The 12,374-nt window shown below is 59.7% G+C and overlaps 1 protein-coding gene across 1 annotated transcript; it reads right to left on the bottom strand.

Annotated features, from left to right (window-relative positions):
- Positions 1-286: 286 nt before the first annotated feature.
- On the bottom strand, positions 287-5,921 carry ICMT (isoprenylcysteine carboxyl methyltransferase). Its single transcript, XM_070403965.1, has 5 exons — positions 5,693-5,921; positions 4,860-4,948; positions 3,514-3,683; positions 2,404-2,621; positions 287-1,907 (listed from the first exon to the last, which is right to left on the bottom strand). Exons 1-5 carry the CDS (start codon positions 5,885-5,887, stop codon positions 1,725-1,727), a joined length of 855 nt encoding a protein of 284 aa, XP_070260066.1. The 5' UTR covers positions 5,888-5,921; the 3' UTR covers positions 287-1,724.
- Positions 5,922-12,374: the final 6,453 nt, after the last annotated feature.

Here is a 12,374-nt window from a genome sequence, read left to right on the forward strand (position 1 = left end):
CTTAGATCTGGGTCCACACTGGCTCCACGCGGCAACAAGTTTTCCTCAAAGAGCTGGGGGTGGCTGCCCCCCCCCCCCCTCCATCCTGCAGCCCTACTAAGTGGAGCTGATCTCACGGAGCGCGGTCTGGGGAACAAGGTTGGCTCAGGCCAGCAGTGGCCTTGGCCAGTCTGACTGCACAGCCCTCCCCCGGCCCAGGGCGGGTCCCTGGGTCTCACCCCAGCAGTCAGCGACCCCGCACGCCTCTTTGGTATATGATGACGAAATGATCAATTAGGCCGTGAAATCTAGAAATTAATACTATTTTGAGTTGGTAAAATGCTCTTTTGCACACATTTCCGGCATCTGGTACAGTTAACCGAATGTCCATTTTTGCGCAACTCTCACACAGTACAGATTCCACAATGTCCTCTGTCCTCTAAGCATTAAAAACGTTTGACGTTCTTCTGAGTCTTCACACCCCTGTGAGGTAGGCGGTATTGACCCCATTCTACAGATGGGGAGTCTAGGCACGGAAAGGTAGTGGCTCCTCGGAGGCCGCAGGTCTGCGCTCCGCCGCGGTCCCAGCGCCGCCGCCGCCTTGCGCGGAAGGATCTCATAGACCACGCTCCTGTCTAGTCCGGAACCAAACGAGGGTCTTAACAACTCATGTTTGACTCCTACAGCCAACCACTCTCCCTGAACTGGAAAGACAGAAACAGGACTCTCAGTCGGGACTGTTTGCTCTAGGTAAGACTTTCAAGAGTCGCCTTGCATTGTGCAGCTGCGCGAGCGCTCACACCCCTTTGGAAGACAGTTTGAAGTGGCATCAGGGACGATGAAATTTTGAGAACGAAACATAGAAATCAAGTTAATAGATTTGAATCAAAACACAAAACTACACGCTATGGTAAAAAATAGAACCCAAATCGATGGAGGGCAGTACTTCCCAGTGTCTGACAAGGCCTCGCACAGAGCAGGCGTCCAGGAACCGCTTCTTGGACAAAGGACTAAGGACACATCTCGGACATGCCTGCCACTGATGACAGCCCCACTGGGGGAGGGCAGGGGCAGGCCAGGAGGCCATGGGGGGGGCGGGGCTCCCTGGTAACACAAAGCCAATTGGCCAGGTGTGGATGCTTCCTTTGTGCCAAATAGGAGTTGGGGCTGTAAACACCGAGCCCCTCTGCACTCACACTGCCATTCATAAAAACAGGTGTGTCAATAGGATAAATACATGGAGAGCCTTATCAGGAAGCGGCTTAAAACTGGATAGATGCTCATGCGCCCACGGAGGATGGGAATGAGGTGGTTAGGGCTGGTTTCGGTTAAAATGTATCGATAACGCTAGAAAGCCCTGGTGCCCACGCCCCTTCCGGCGGAAGAAACCTGATTCCGAGTAATGAGTCCACCTGGCCCGGGGGCGGGGGCTTGGTTACAGCCCAAATGCAGCGAGGCCTCCTGTGGCCAGGACCGCCCCGCCCAGCGCTGCCGTTGTGCTGTTACCCGCTCCTGGTTCATCTTTCATCCCCATCCCAGCTCTCGATTCAGCCCAAGAACAGACGCTCCGGGAAGTTGGGGGAGGGGGCCTTTGGTCCTAAGGCCTCTGACCTTTGGTCTTGAGGGATGTTCCCAAAGAGGAAATGGTGAGTATAAAGTGATTAAGAGAATCCATCCTGCAGAGTGGCCCACCGGAGACCGTTTGTCCCGGGCTGCGCGGAGTGGGAGGCGCCGCGCCCCGGGGGTCATAGCTCCACCTTGACCCCTTTTATGAAGGGCAGGCCCGTGGGCACCCGCTTCTTGTACTCCAGGTACTCCTCCCCGAAGAAGTGGATCAGCGAGATCTCCTCCTCTTCCGTCCGGTCCCGGAAGAAGCGCCACACCGTCAGCGCGTAGCCCACGCCGCAGATGGGGTTGCAGAGCATCACCTGGTGGGGACACGAGGCTGATCAGGGTGACGGATACTGTGGACACGAGCGGCACCTGCTTCTGTCAGATCCTCAGGACTCCCCGCCAAGGGCCCGAGAGACCCTCGAAATAAATTAGATGAGGTGTCCAGCCGGCATGGCTGTCGTTGAGCGTCGACCTATGAACCAGGAGGTCACGATTGGATTCCCGGTCAAGGGCACACGTCAGGGATTCGGGCTCATCCCCAGTAGGGGGGTGCAGGAGGCAGCCGATCCATGATTCTCTCTCATCATTGTTGTTTCTATCTCTCTCCCCCTCTCCCTTCCTCTCTAAAATCAATAGAAATATATATATTTTTAAATAAATAAAGAGGACCAACAACCTTGCGAATACACTGAAACCCACTCAATAGTACACTTTGAACTGGTGGATTTTATAGGTACGGGAATTATATGTCAAATAAAAAAATATTTGAAGAAAACTTAAAGGAGGCCAGGGTTACCTCCGATACTGTACCTGGGTTCCGATACTCCAGTAAAACCACCCCACGTAAGAAGGGTGCCGGAACCAGGCATACACCCCGCTCGTCACCAGAGTGTGGGTTTCTGACTTTTCGTTCTGCACCACGTGGTTGAAGTTGGAACCAGCCGTAAACATCGCCGCTTTCCTCAGACACTCTCCGAAGACCACCATCAGCAGGCCCGTGGTGCTGAGCCAGGTGACCTGCTTCAGTTCTGCAGGGGACACGTGACAAGCGAACTGCTGAGTTCTCCCTTCGGATGCTTAAAATGAATCTATTTTCCAAGACAGGAACCGGGGACCGCACCTCGCTGGCTGGGCACCAGCGTTTGTCATCAGGTTAAAATGTAAGTACAAGCAAAACACATCCCCCTAAGTTTTGCTGTTCATCCGTTTAAAGTGCCAACAACCAGCCCAGCTGGTGTGGCTCAGTGGTTGAGTGTTGACCCAGGAACTGAGGTAGCTGGTTCGATTCTCAGTCGGGGCACATGCCCGAGGTGTGGCTTGATCCCCAGTAAGAGGTGTGCAGGAGGCAGCCGATCGATGGTGTTCCTCTCTCATCGATGTTTCTATCTCTCGATCCCTCTCCCTCCCTCCCTCTCTCTAAAAATGCTCCCGTCCTTCCCTTGGGGACAAGGACAGCAAGTGAAACACAGCAGGACCCGGCGCTCCCGCTCTGGCCATTCACTGACTCCTGGGACTACATACATGTGGTTACTTTGCTGCGGGAAGTTCACCTGGGGAGCAGGCTCCTGGTGCAGTGGCTTTTGCTAATAAAATCTCCGTGTGGAATTTCTCAAGCACAGAAAAGCCATGGGTCCAAGTCTCCTCCGACGGGGAAGTTAGGATTACAGCGATCAGAGGAAGGGCCTCGTCTCAGAGGGCGCACTACGCGCTGCAAGGCTTAAAGCAAGAGGTCACCCTGCCCTCGACTTGAACATCCAGAAGTGGGTGCACAGTCCCTCTATAAAGAGCTTAGTGAGGACGGAGGTCTGCGGAAATCGCTCCGGGAGATTAGGCCCGAGGGGAGAGCCCCCCCTCCCCCGTCACTGCCATGACGCCCGCGTGGAAGCCACCCCCGCCCAGGGGCGAGCAGGGCACACTGACCTGGCCAGAGCAGGTTCTCAAGGGTGAACTCTATCCAGGAAGAAAGGGCAGCCACGGTGTACTCCAGGCTGTGGTTCAGGAGGAAGGAGTCCAGGGACAGGCTTTTGGGGTTGTTGACCGCCGTGACCAAGTATTCCGAGTAGTGGAACAAGGACAGGGAGCACATGTACCTATTGACAGCAAAGGAGAGAGAGGTTAAACTTGAACTTTGGGGGGAGGAAATTTTAAAAAAAGAGACAGAGGTCAGCTGGGGCGAAGGAATCGCCATGGGTCCAAGCGCAGATCTGGGCTGTGAAACTACGCCCTCGTCCTGAGGAGCCGCACTGTCCCGCCTGAGGGTGGACCTCAGGCGCCCATACTAATCCCTCAGGCTTGCAGGCAGTGGTCGGTTTCATGGTTTTTTTACGATTCTTTATTGCTTTCATTTATTTATTTATTTATTTATTTTTTAGAGAGGAGAGGGGGAGAGAGAGAAACATCCATGTGGATCGGCTGCCTCCTGCACACCCCCTACAGGCATGTGCCCCGACCGGTATTGCACCCAGCAACCCTTCAGTGACCAGGAGGACGCCCAACCAACTGAGCCACACCGGTCGGGGCAGAAAGGGCGGTTTTAAAGGGACTATGCTTTTGAATGTCATATGCCAAACCAACAAACAAACAAACAAGTGAACAGGAAGGCATATGGGTCCTTCAGCCTTTTTGAAATGGCACCACACACAGTAAAGCATAAAGTGGGAACTAGCAAAATAAAGTAGTAATGCATGTCAAACACAAAAAATTTAAAAAAAAAAGAATGGAATTGAAACAATTCCAGCAACAGAATTGGATGGATCCGTGTTGATAACAGGAGATCAGGCCTTTTACCTTGCAGCCCGGGCTCATATCTAGGTCAGGGACTAGAAGGCTCAAGGGACTGCAATCATAGCTTAGGGACAAGTCCCAGACTGGCCGTGGGGGATGATGCACTAGCTGTGACCTAATAGAAATGAGAGACGCAACAGGCCTGTGAAGGCCAGCCAGAGCGCCCCTCCCCCTCCCCCTCCCCCAGGATGTCCCAGCAGCTGCCGCTGCAGGTGGGGGCACCTGTGGGGAGGGTGCCAGGGAGACCTGCTTCTGCCTGCAACAGAAGTGACCAATGGGCACAAGCTCTCAAGGTCCGAGATGCAGGAATCCAGGTGGAAGGTAGATACCTGGTTTCCACAGAACACCACCAAGCATGTCAAACTCGCAGCCGGAGGCACGTGGCCCTACCCAGCTTTCAGCCAGCCAGAGATGGAATGCCACGACTGCCCTCTGCTCTGCCGCCCTAGCCTCAAACCCACTGCTCCCAAAGGCCTTCTTACCAGCCAAAGTGATCCCAAGAAGACTGGCTGAAACTCAGCAGCACCCCGCAGCCGAACACGAAGCCCAGGAAGCAGGCTCGGACGGCGATCTGAAAGAGACCGGGAGGAGCCCTCAGCCGGCTGTTCCGGGGCACACACCCTGCTCCCTGGGACCCGCAGGCCACCGGCTCGCACCCGGTCTTGTTAACATCCCGAGCCCAGCGCTGGCTGCCTGTGTGGCCCTGGGCAAGTTACTTAACCTCCCTGGGCCCCAGTTTCCCCATCTATGCAATAGGTATGATAATTCCTACCTTTTAGAATCGCCTTGAGGCTTACCATGAAAAGCACAGAAGAGTAAATGCCACATAAGTGTTTGCTGCCTTTATTACTTATTGCTGCTATTATTACTCGGGGCTGTGGGTAAACTGTGACCCTAATTTATTGGGAGGATTCTCCCAGGTCCCCGCGGCGAGTCTGGTCCGAGCAGCCGGGACTGCGCCCGGCCCCCTCCACGGAACCGCGGGGCGCCTGACCTCAGACTTGCCAGCAGGTCGGTCTCCACACCTTCAATTACGTAAAAGGACTCGTGAGCTCGCTCCCTGCTCACCCCACGCGCGGCTGCCGCAGCTGCTGAACCGCACCAACTGCAATTCTGCACCCGCCCCGCCGGGTGGAGGGCCCGGCCCCACGCCCCTGAGCCCGGCGAGGCGCGGTCCCTGCTGCCACCGGGTGACTCCGGCCACGGAGCGCTCCGGGGAAGGAGCCCCGCTCCCGGCCCACCCGGCCCGGCCCCCCGGGAGGGTGCCGGCGTCCCGCCCGCCCGCCGGCCCGCCGGCCCCCGCCCCGGCCCGCACCTGGTAGCGCGGCGGCCGGTAGAGCAGCAGCAGCAGCGCGTTGAGCCCGGCCACGTAGAGCGCCAGCGCCGTGCGGCCCTGCAGGCCGGCGCGCGTGAGCAGCGGCAGCGCCAGCACCGAGGCGCCCAGCAGGAAGGCGGCCAGGCTGAGCCGCGCCTCGGAGCCCGGCGGAGCCCGCGCCGCGCAGCCCGCCATGGCGCAGCCGGCCGACAGCGGGCGCGGCGCCGGCTGTAGCCCCGGGAAACCCGCCCGCCGCGCCTGCGCGCCGCGCCGCGGACGCCGGCCGGGAAGAGCCGCGGGAGCCGCGCGCCGCCCTGGAGCTCTCGCGATACCGCCGCGCCGCCGGCCTGGGGCCGGAATTTGACGGGAGCGCCCCGCCCGAGGCCCCGCCCCTCGGCTCGGCCCCGCCCCTCCCGATCCGCCCCGCCCCCTCTCGCGGCCCCGCCCCGCCGGCCTCCCGGAGACTTACTGACCAGCGCGGCAGAGAAGTCTCCCCCAAACTCCAGAATCCCCTGCAATATGAAGCGACCCCACCCTCGGCGGCCCCGCGCTCGCCCCCCCAAATTCTCACCTGCCGCCTTTAGCGGGGCCGACCCCATCCTCCACGTCCAGGGGTCCGCACGCGGGGACCGAGCGCGGTGACCACCCCCCGCCCCCCCCCCCCCGTGGAGCCCACGCAGCACCGCCTCGGGGATACTGCCCTTGGGCACCCTAAGCGCGGATGACCGCCCACTTGGCCGATGGCGGAGCAACCAGGATTATGTGACTTTTTTAAGAGGCAGAAACTAGAACCTTACAGTGTGCTCTTGATTTCACTTGGGCAAAACAGAATCATTTCTGTGAGCCTGGGAAAATGAGTGACATAGAAGCCAAAGTTATCTAACAGCGGTTATCTTCCGGTGGTAAAACTCCGGGCGACTTCAATTTTCTTCTTTATAGGTTTTTGTATTTTCCATATCGCCCACAATCAACTTACAGTACTTTTTTAAAAATATATTTTTATTGATTTCAGAGAGGAAGGGAGAGGGAGAAAGAGAGAAAGACATCAATGATGAGAATCATCCATCCGCTACCTCCTGCACGCCCCACATTGGGGATCGAGCCGGCAACTCTGACATGTGCCCTGACCAGGAATCGAACCCTGTTCTCCTGGTTCATAGGTCGACGCTCAACCACTGAGCCACATCGGCGGGGCAACAAATTACTTTTATAATCAGAAATTGTCCTTTAAAGGGTTAAGAGTCCCCCCCCCCCCCCCAACCTCCCTCGGGAGCTAAGAAGCAATGGTGGAGGAGAAAGGCACGTCAACAAAGGACTAGAAAAGACTGTGCTGGGTGGGAATGGGGCAGCAGCAAGTAAGGATGGAGAGAGAGGGACCCCAGGGAGGGATCATGGGTGGGAGGGCCGCGGGTGAAGAGTCTGCGTGGGAGAGATGCTGCCACTAGGTCTTGGGGCCCTGGGGAACCGGCAGCCTGCCTGCCTGCCGCTGGAAATGAGATCAAGGGCGGCTAAGGGTAGGAAGGGGGGGAGGGAGGCACAGAGGCAGGAGGAAGCGAGCACGTGGCAGGATAGGGGACAGGCCCCCGGGGAGCTGGAGCCCTGAGTAGCGGGCCAGACATCCCTGAGGCCGGGCGGGCTGCGAGCTGCCGTCATCCAAGTCCTACCCTCCTCTGTCCCCACAGGACCTGTCAGGACGCCTGGGTTCAGGGAAGGATGGAGCCTGGGCTGGAATCCGGGCCCGGTGCTGCTGCGGTTCCACTTTGTGACCTCGGGCAAATCAACTCTTACAGTTTCTGTAAAATGTTTCTGTAAAAATCTGGGGATCCTGACTTCACAGTCAGGCATCGCTAACGTTCGGTAAAGCCTGATGCCATGTTCAAATGGTGCTCAGAAGGCAGGTGCTCTACTCGGTTGGTCAGAATGAAAAGGAGTGTTAATGTTTTAAAATCCAAAGTCGGCTGGCGCCATGTGGGAAGGAGGCCTGGGCTGTATGTTGAACCCCTCTCCTGCCTCTGCCCCAGTTTATCAAGGTCTCCCCCAGACTCACGGCTTCTCCCTCTGTGCCAAGAAGCCTTGAGGCCACTAGGGGGCGCTCATTTCCTCTTCGGTCCTGGGAGTGAGTCTGGTCCTGGGGCAGGGAGCCGCTCTCAGGAACCTCCATCTCTGGCCATTGACTTCTGCTCTCCACGCTGATGTATGGCCCTGGTTTCCCCCAGGGACCACCCCCACTCTAGGGGCACAGAGTCATGTAATTCAAACTGGAGGGCCACCCCTCTCCTCTGCCCACCACTTCCCCTTACACCAGTGGTTCTCAACCTTCTGGCCCTTTAAATACAGTTCCTCATGTTGTGACCCAACCATAAAATTATTTTCGTTGCTAATTCATAACTGTAATGTTGGTACTGTGATGAATCGTAATGTAAATATCTGATATGCAGGATGGTCTTAGGCGACCCCTGTGAAAGGGTCGTTCGACCGCCAAAGGAGTTGCGACCCACAGGTTGAGAACTGCTGCCTTACACCCTCCCAGCCCCATCTTGGAGAAGTTGAAGAGAAGGGGAGCAGTCCCCTCCTGGATAGGCCCGGTCGAGAGGGACGGATGGGGGATTTTTCACAGTCACTGGAGTGGCTGAATTTCTCAGGGCTCAGGGCTCACAGGCCAGTGATGGAGGAGAAAGGCAAAGCGCATATATCCACGCACTGGCATAGGCCCAGGGAAACCGAGGAACACAGAGAGATACTCACAGACAGACAGGAACACACACAGAGAATAAAGTGATCTGATCTAACACATCCACTCTGCACCCAGCTCTCCAGTGCCCCCTACCCCAGTCCAGGGGAACAAGCCTACACAAAATATAAGAAAATACAGGAAAACTGCTCCGCCCTGGGATGCCTCGCTGGCCTTTTTTTGTAAATAAGCATTTGAATGTGTTTTGTTCTAAACTGCAAGGCCAGCACAAAGGGAGCTTTCTCATGCAGGAAGGTCCTTCGGCAGGGCCCTCCCTCCGCCCTCTCCTCCAGCCCCCCGCCCACCAGCTGGGGCGGCTTCCATCCTCAGCCCCAGTCGGGGTCCCTCCTGTTTGAAAGAGTCCTAAGAACACCTTGACTTCCCCCAGTTGAACTGCAGGCTGAGATAACATTAGGCTTCCCTTTCTTCAACGGATTACTTGATTGAGCAAGAGAGAATGGGGCGGAGCAGGGAGCTGCAAGTGCAAGGCTAGGCCTTAACCAAGCACCTCAACCCACATCAGCTTCCCAGGGTGAAAAGTTTGCTCCTCTCCAAGCTTGGCACCAAGTCAGAGAACCGGGCCTCTCCCCCACCTCTGTGTGTGGGTCCCCAGTCACTGGCTGTTAGAGGGGCCTCCTGGTCCCCTCGTCACTCACAGGCTTCCTCCAATTCCCACGAGAAGGTGGGAGTGAGGCTGTCCAGTGTGGCTGCAGCCCTGCAGGGGCGGGGGTGAGGCGGGGGGGGGGGGGGGGGGGGGAGGACCCTGGTTCTCCGAAAGTGTTCTTTTCCCTCCCTGGGCCGTTCTGGGCTCCAGGCATTAAAGCCTCCTCTCCCGCCTCTGGAAATGGGTAAGTGACGCGTAATTTACGAGCACATCAGCCCAAAGTGCATAAGTCAGCCGTGCACAAAGCAGCCGGGTAAATATTTAAAGATTAGAGCCAGCTGGGGAGAGGCACAAAAGGCGGGGACAATGGGGGTCTCTCGGAATTCACTCTCCCAGGGCCGGGCCAGCCGGGTGCAGTGTTGATGCACTCACCGCAGTCCCAGTCTTTGTCCCCTGGAGGACCCTTGGCGGCCGAGCTGTTGGAGTCCCCACCCAGCTAAAGAGAGTTAAACAATCGCGGCCTCTCCAACCCCATCCGGAGACAATCGGCTGAGTCATTCCCGGGCTTTCGCTGTGTCCCCACAGTTAATTACATGGAGCAATCACCCCATTCCGCTTTGAAATGCATCTGCGCGGGGGCGGGCCGTTCCCGCACCAAAGGGGCCTTTGCAACACTCTCCAGTGAGCGCAGCCTAACGTGCCTGGGGCCGCAGGAAGGAAGGGGCTCTCGCCACGGGGGGGTGGGGTGGGGTGGGGTGGGGTGGGGTGGGGTCGGGGCTGCCCAGGGCTAAAGGGCCCTTGTCCGGAGGCCTGAAACCCCTCCCCACCTCGTGTCCTGACCCGACTCCGTCTGCAATTTATTTATTTATTTATTTATTATTTATTTTTGTTGTTATTGTTGCCAAAGTCAAGAAAGCCAGCCCGGCTGGCATGGGATCAGTGGCTGAGTGTTGACCTCTGACCCAAGAGGTCACAGTTCGATTCCTGCTCAGGGCATGTGCCCGGTTTTCGGGCTCCATTCCCAGTGGGGGGGCATGCAGGAGGCAGCTCATCCATGATTCTCTGTCGTCGTTGATGTTTCTCTCTCTCCCTCTCCCTTCCTCTCTGGAATCAATACAAATACATTTTTTAAAAAGTCAAGAAAGCCAAAGGGGAGAAGGGAGGGCAAAGACGCAGTTGCTCTCCGCCGTAACCGCCCAGCGTGAGGAAGCAGGGCCCGGAGAGGTTCCGGGAGCCCCCAGCGCCCTCCCTCCCCAGCGACAGAAGGAATTGGTTCCGTGAATGAGCAGGGGCAGCCTCGGCCTCCCCGGCGCTCGGCCTGGACATGTGCTCCTTTACAGGCGCCCTGGGGACCCCAGACCGTAAAGATGGAAGCGGGTTGGTGGCCTACATCCCAGCCTGCAGAAGCGCGGCCTAAGTTGGTCCATGCCCTTCGCTTTGTCCTGAGTGTACTCTGAGAGGACTTGCGCACCCCCCCTTCGGAAAACGCCTCTCCGCCCCTGCGCGCCTCGGGGGCCAGGCCTGCCCGGGTGTGCGAAGGGCGCCCAGAAGCCGCCTGGCCCACAGCAGGGGAGACGGGTGGAATGGCGTCCCCAGCCTGGGTGTCGGGAGGGACCTCGGTGGACTCATTTAGGATCCTCTCCACGGACATCGCCTTTAACCTAGAGGGGGAAGTGGCCGCCCAGGAGGAGCCGAATTGGGGTCAAGTGGGGAAGGGGTGGGGGACGCTGTCCATGAGTGCGGGAAGGGAGAGGGGGCCTTTCAGCCCTGAGTCTAGGGGAGGGGGAGCTGGGAAAGTAGATGGGGGATCAGCCCAGGCAGGAGGACTCGGCGAGAGGACGTGCGGCGGGTGGGGGTAGGGGGACTCGCGAGCGCACCGGGGTGGGGGTGGGGCTGGGGCCGCGGAGGCTCGGGAAGGGGCAGGGGCGGGGGCGGGCCTCGAGGCTGAGACCCCCGACCGCCGGCCTCGCCCCGGCAGCCAGAGCAGAACATGGCGAATTAGAGCGTTTTGCGGTCCATCTTGCGCCGCTTAAGAAACACTGAGCCGCCCACGTGAGCGGCCCCACCCTGCGCGGCCGGGATCCTCGCGCCGCAGCAGGAGAGGAGAGCGGGCCCGGGGGCCACGGGGGCCCCTTTACGGGGCCCTAACTCTGGAGAGGGGCGGCCCGCGCTCCCGCTGCGGCCGGAGGACCCGCCGAGCGCCATTGGTTTGCTAATGCGCCGCAGTGGAAAGGCGCGGGCGGCGGTTCCCGGGGAGGGGTCGTAATTAGAGAACAAATTGCCCCGCGGCCCGCGGGCGGCGGCAAGTGGGGGGCGGGGGGCGGGGCGCCAGGGCGAGGCGCGCGCCCCGTGTCGGTGCAGCTGTGCAGCAGCTGGAAGCCTGCGCACGGCGGGGCGCCCCGAGTTCGGCCCCGAGGGGGCGCGGCTTTGTGGGGCCGGCACAAAGCCCTGAACACTCCGCTGCCCCCTTTGTGCCCGCTGCGCCGCCCGCCGGCCCCGCGGCGCCCCGTACCGCGCCGTCCCCGCCCCCGCCAGAGCGCGCGCGGGAGGCGGCTCGGCCCGGCGAGCCCGGCGCTTCAAAGCCGCCCGGCGCGTGCCAGCGCCCTCCGTCTGGCCTGGCCCCGCCGCTCGCCCGGGCGCGGCCCGGATCTGGCCCGAGGTCCCTGCGGCCCGGGCGGAGGAGCACCCTGGAGCCGCTGGAGCCGCAGCTTCCGCCTGAAAGGAAGGCGGGGCGCCGTTCTCCTCGCCGCTTGGCGCCTGGGAACGAGGTTGCCCCGGCCGGACCTTCAATACCTCCCGGGCGGGGCGGGAGGGGAGAGAGGCCCCGCTGGAGGGAGCTGGGGGCCCAACCAGAACCTAGCCATTCCCTCCCCCCGCGGAGCCCTGCACAGGCCAAGCTGTTCATCCCTCTGCCGCGGGCTCCACTGCGGAACCCCAGTGCACAGACACTGAAACTGAGGCTGAGTCCAGGACAGGGAGCTGCATGAGTTCGAACCCAGTGTCTCCCCCAGACCTCAGCCTTCCTGTCAGCCACAGCCCCTGCGGTCCTGCTCCTGGGGCCGCACCCAGGCCTGCAGCCGAGTCCTCGCGGGGACTGCGGCCGGAGGCAGGTCCTCCTTCCCTGAGCTCCGAGGTGTCCAGCTCAGAGGTGTCCCAGACCTGCAAAAGCCGCAATGACGCTCCCCCAGGTGGTCGGTGGTCTTCCCACCCCCACCTACCCTCTGGGAGCCAGCGGCGGTGGGAATAAGCCCCCAGGCCTTCCCATGCGGGAGAGGTTCTCAGAGCCCGAGTCCGCCCCACAGCCCTCACACCCTACCGGCTCGGAGGCTGTTCTGCCTGCCCGGCCT

Source organism: Myotis yumanensis, unplaced genomic scaffold (assembly GCF_028538775.1).
Source record: "Myotis yumanensis isolate MYYU_CA2020_CCGP unplaced genomic scaffold, mMyoYum1.0.hap1 SCAF_2, whole genome shotgun sequence".
Taxonomy (NCBI): Eukaryota; Metazoa; Chordata; class Mammalia; order Chiroptera; family Vespertilionidae; genus Myotis; species Myotis yumanensis.

Excerpts from the sequence above, each read along its gene's own strand:
- ICMT (XM_070403965.1), bottom strand. The coding sequence starts at position 5,887 with ATGGCGGGCTGCGCGGCGCGGGCTCCGCCGGGCTCCGAGGCGCGGCTC. Across the intron at positions 3,684-4,859 it reads TCTTGGGATCACTTTGGCTG|GTACATGTGCTCCCTGTCCT; the intron begins GTAAGAAGGCCT and ends TGCTGTCAATAG. Across the intron at positions 2,622-3,513 it reads TGAGAACCTGCTCTGGCCAG|AACTGAAGCAGGTCACCTGG; the intron begins GTCAGTGTGCCC and ends TGTCCCCTGCAG.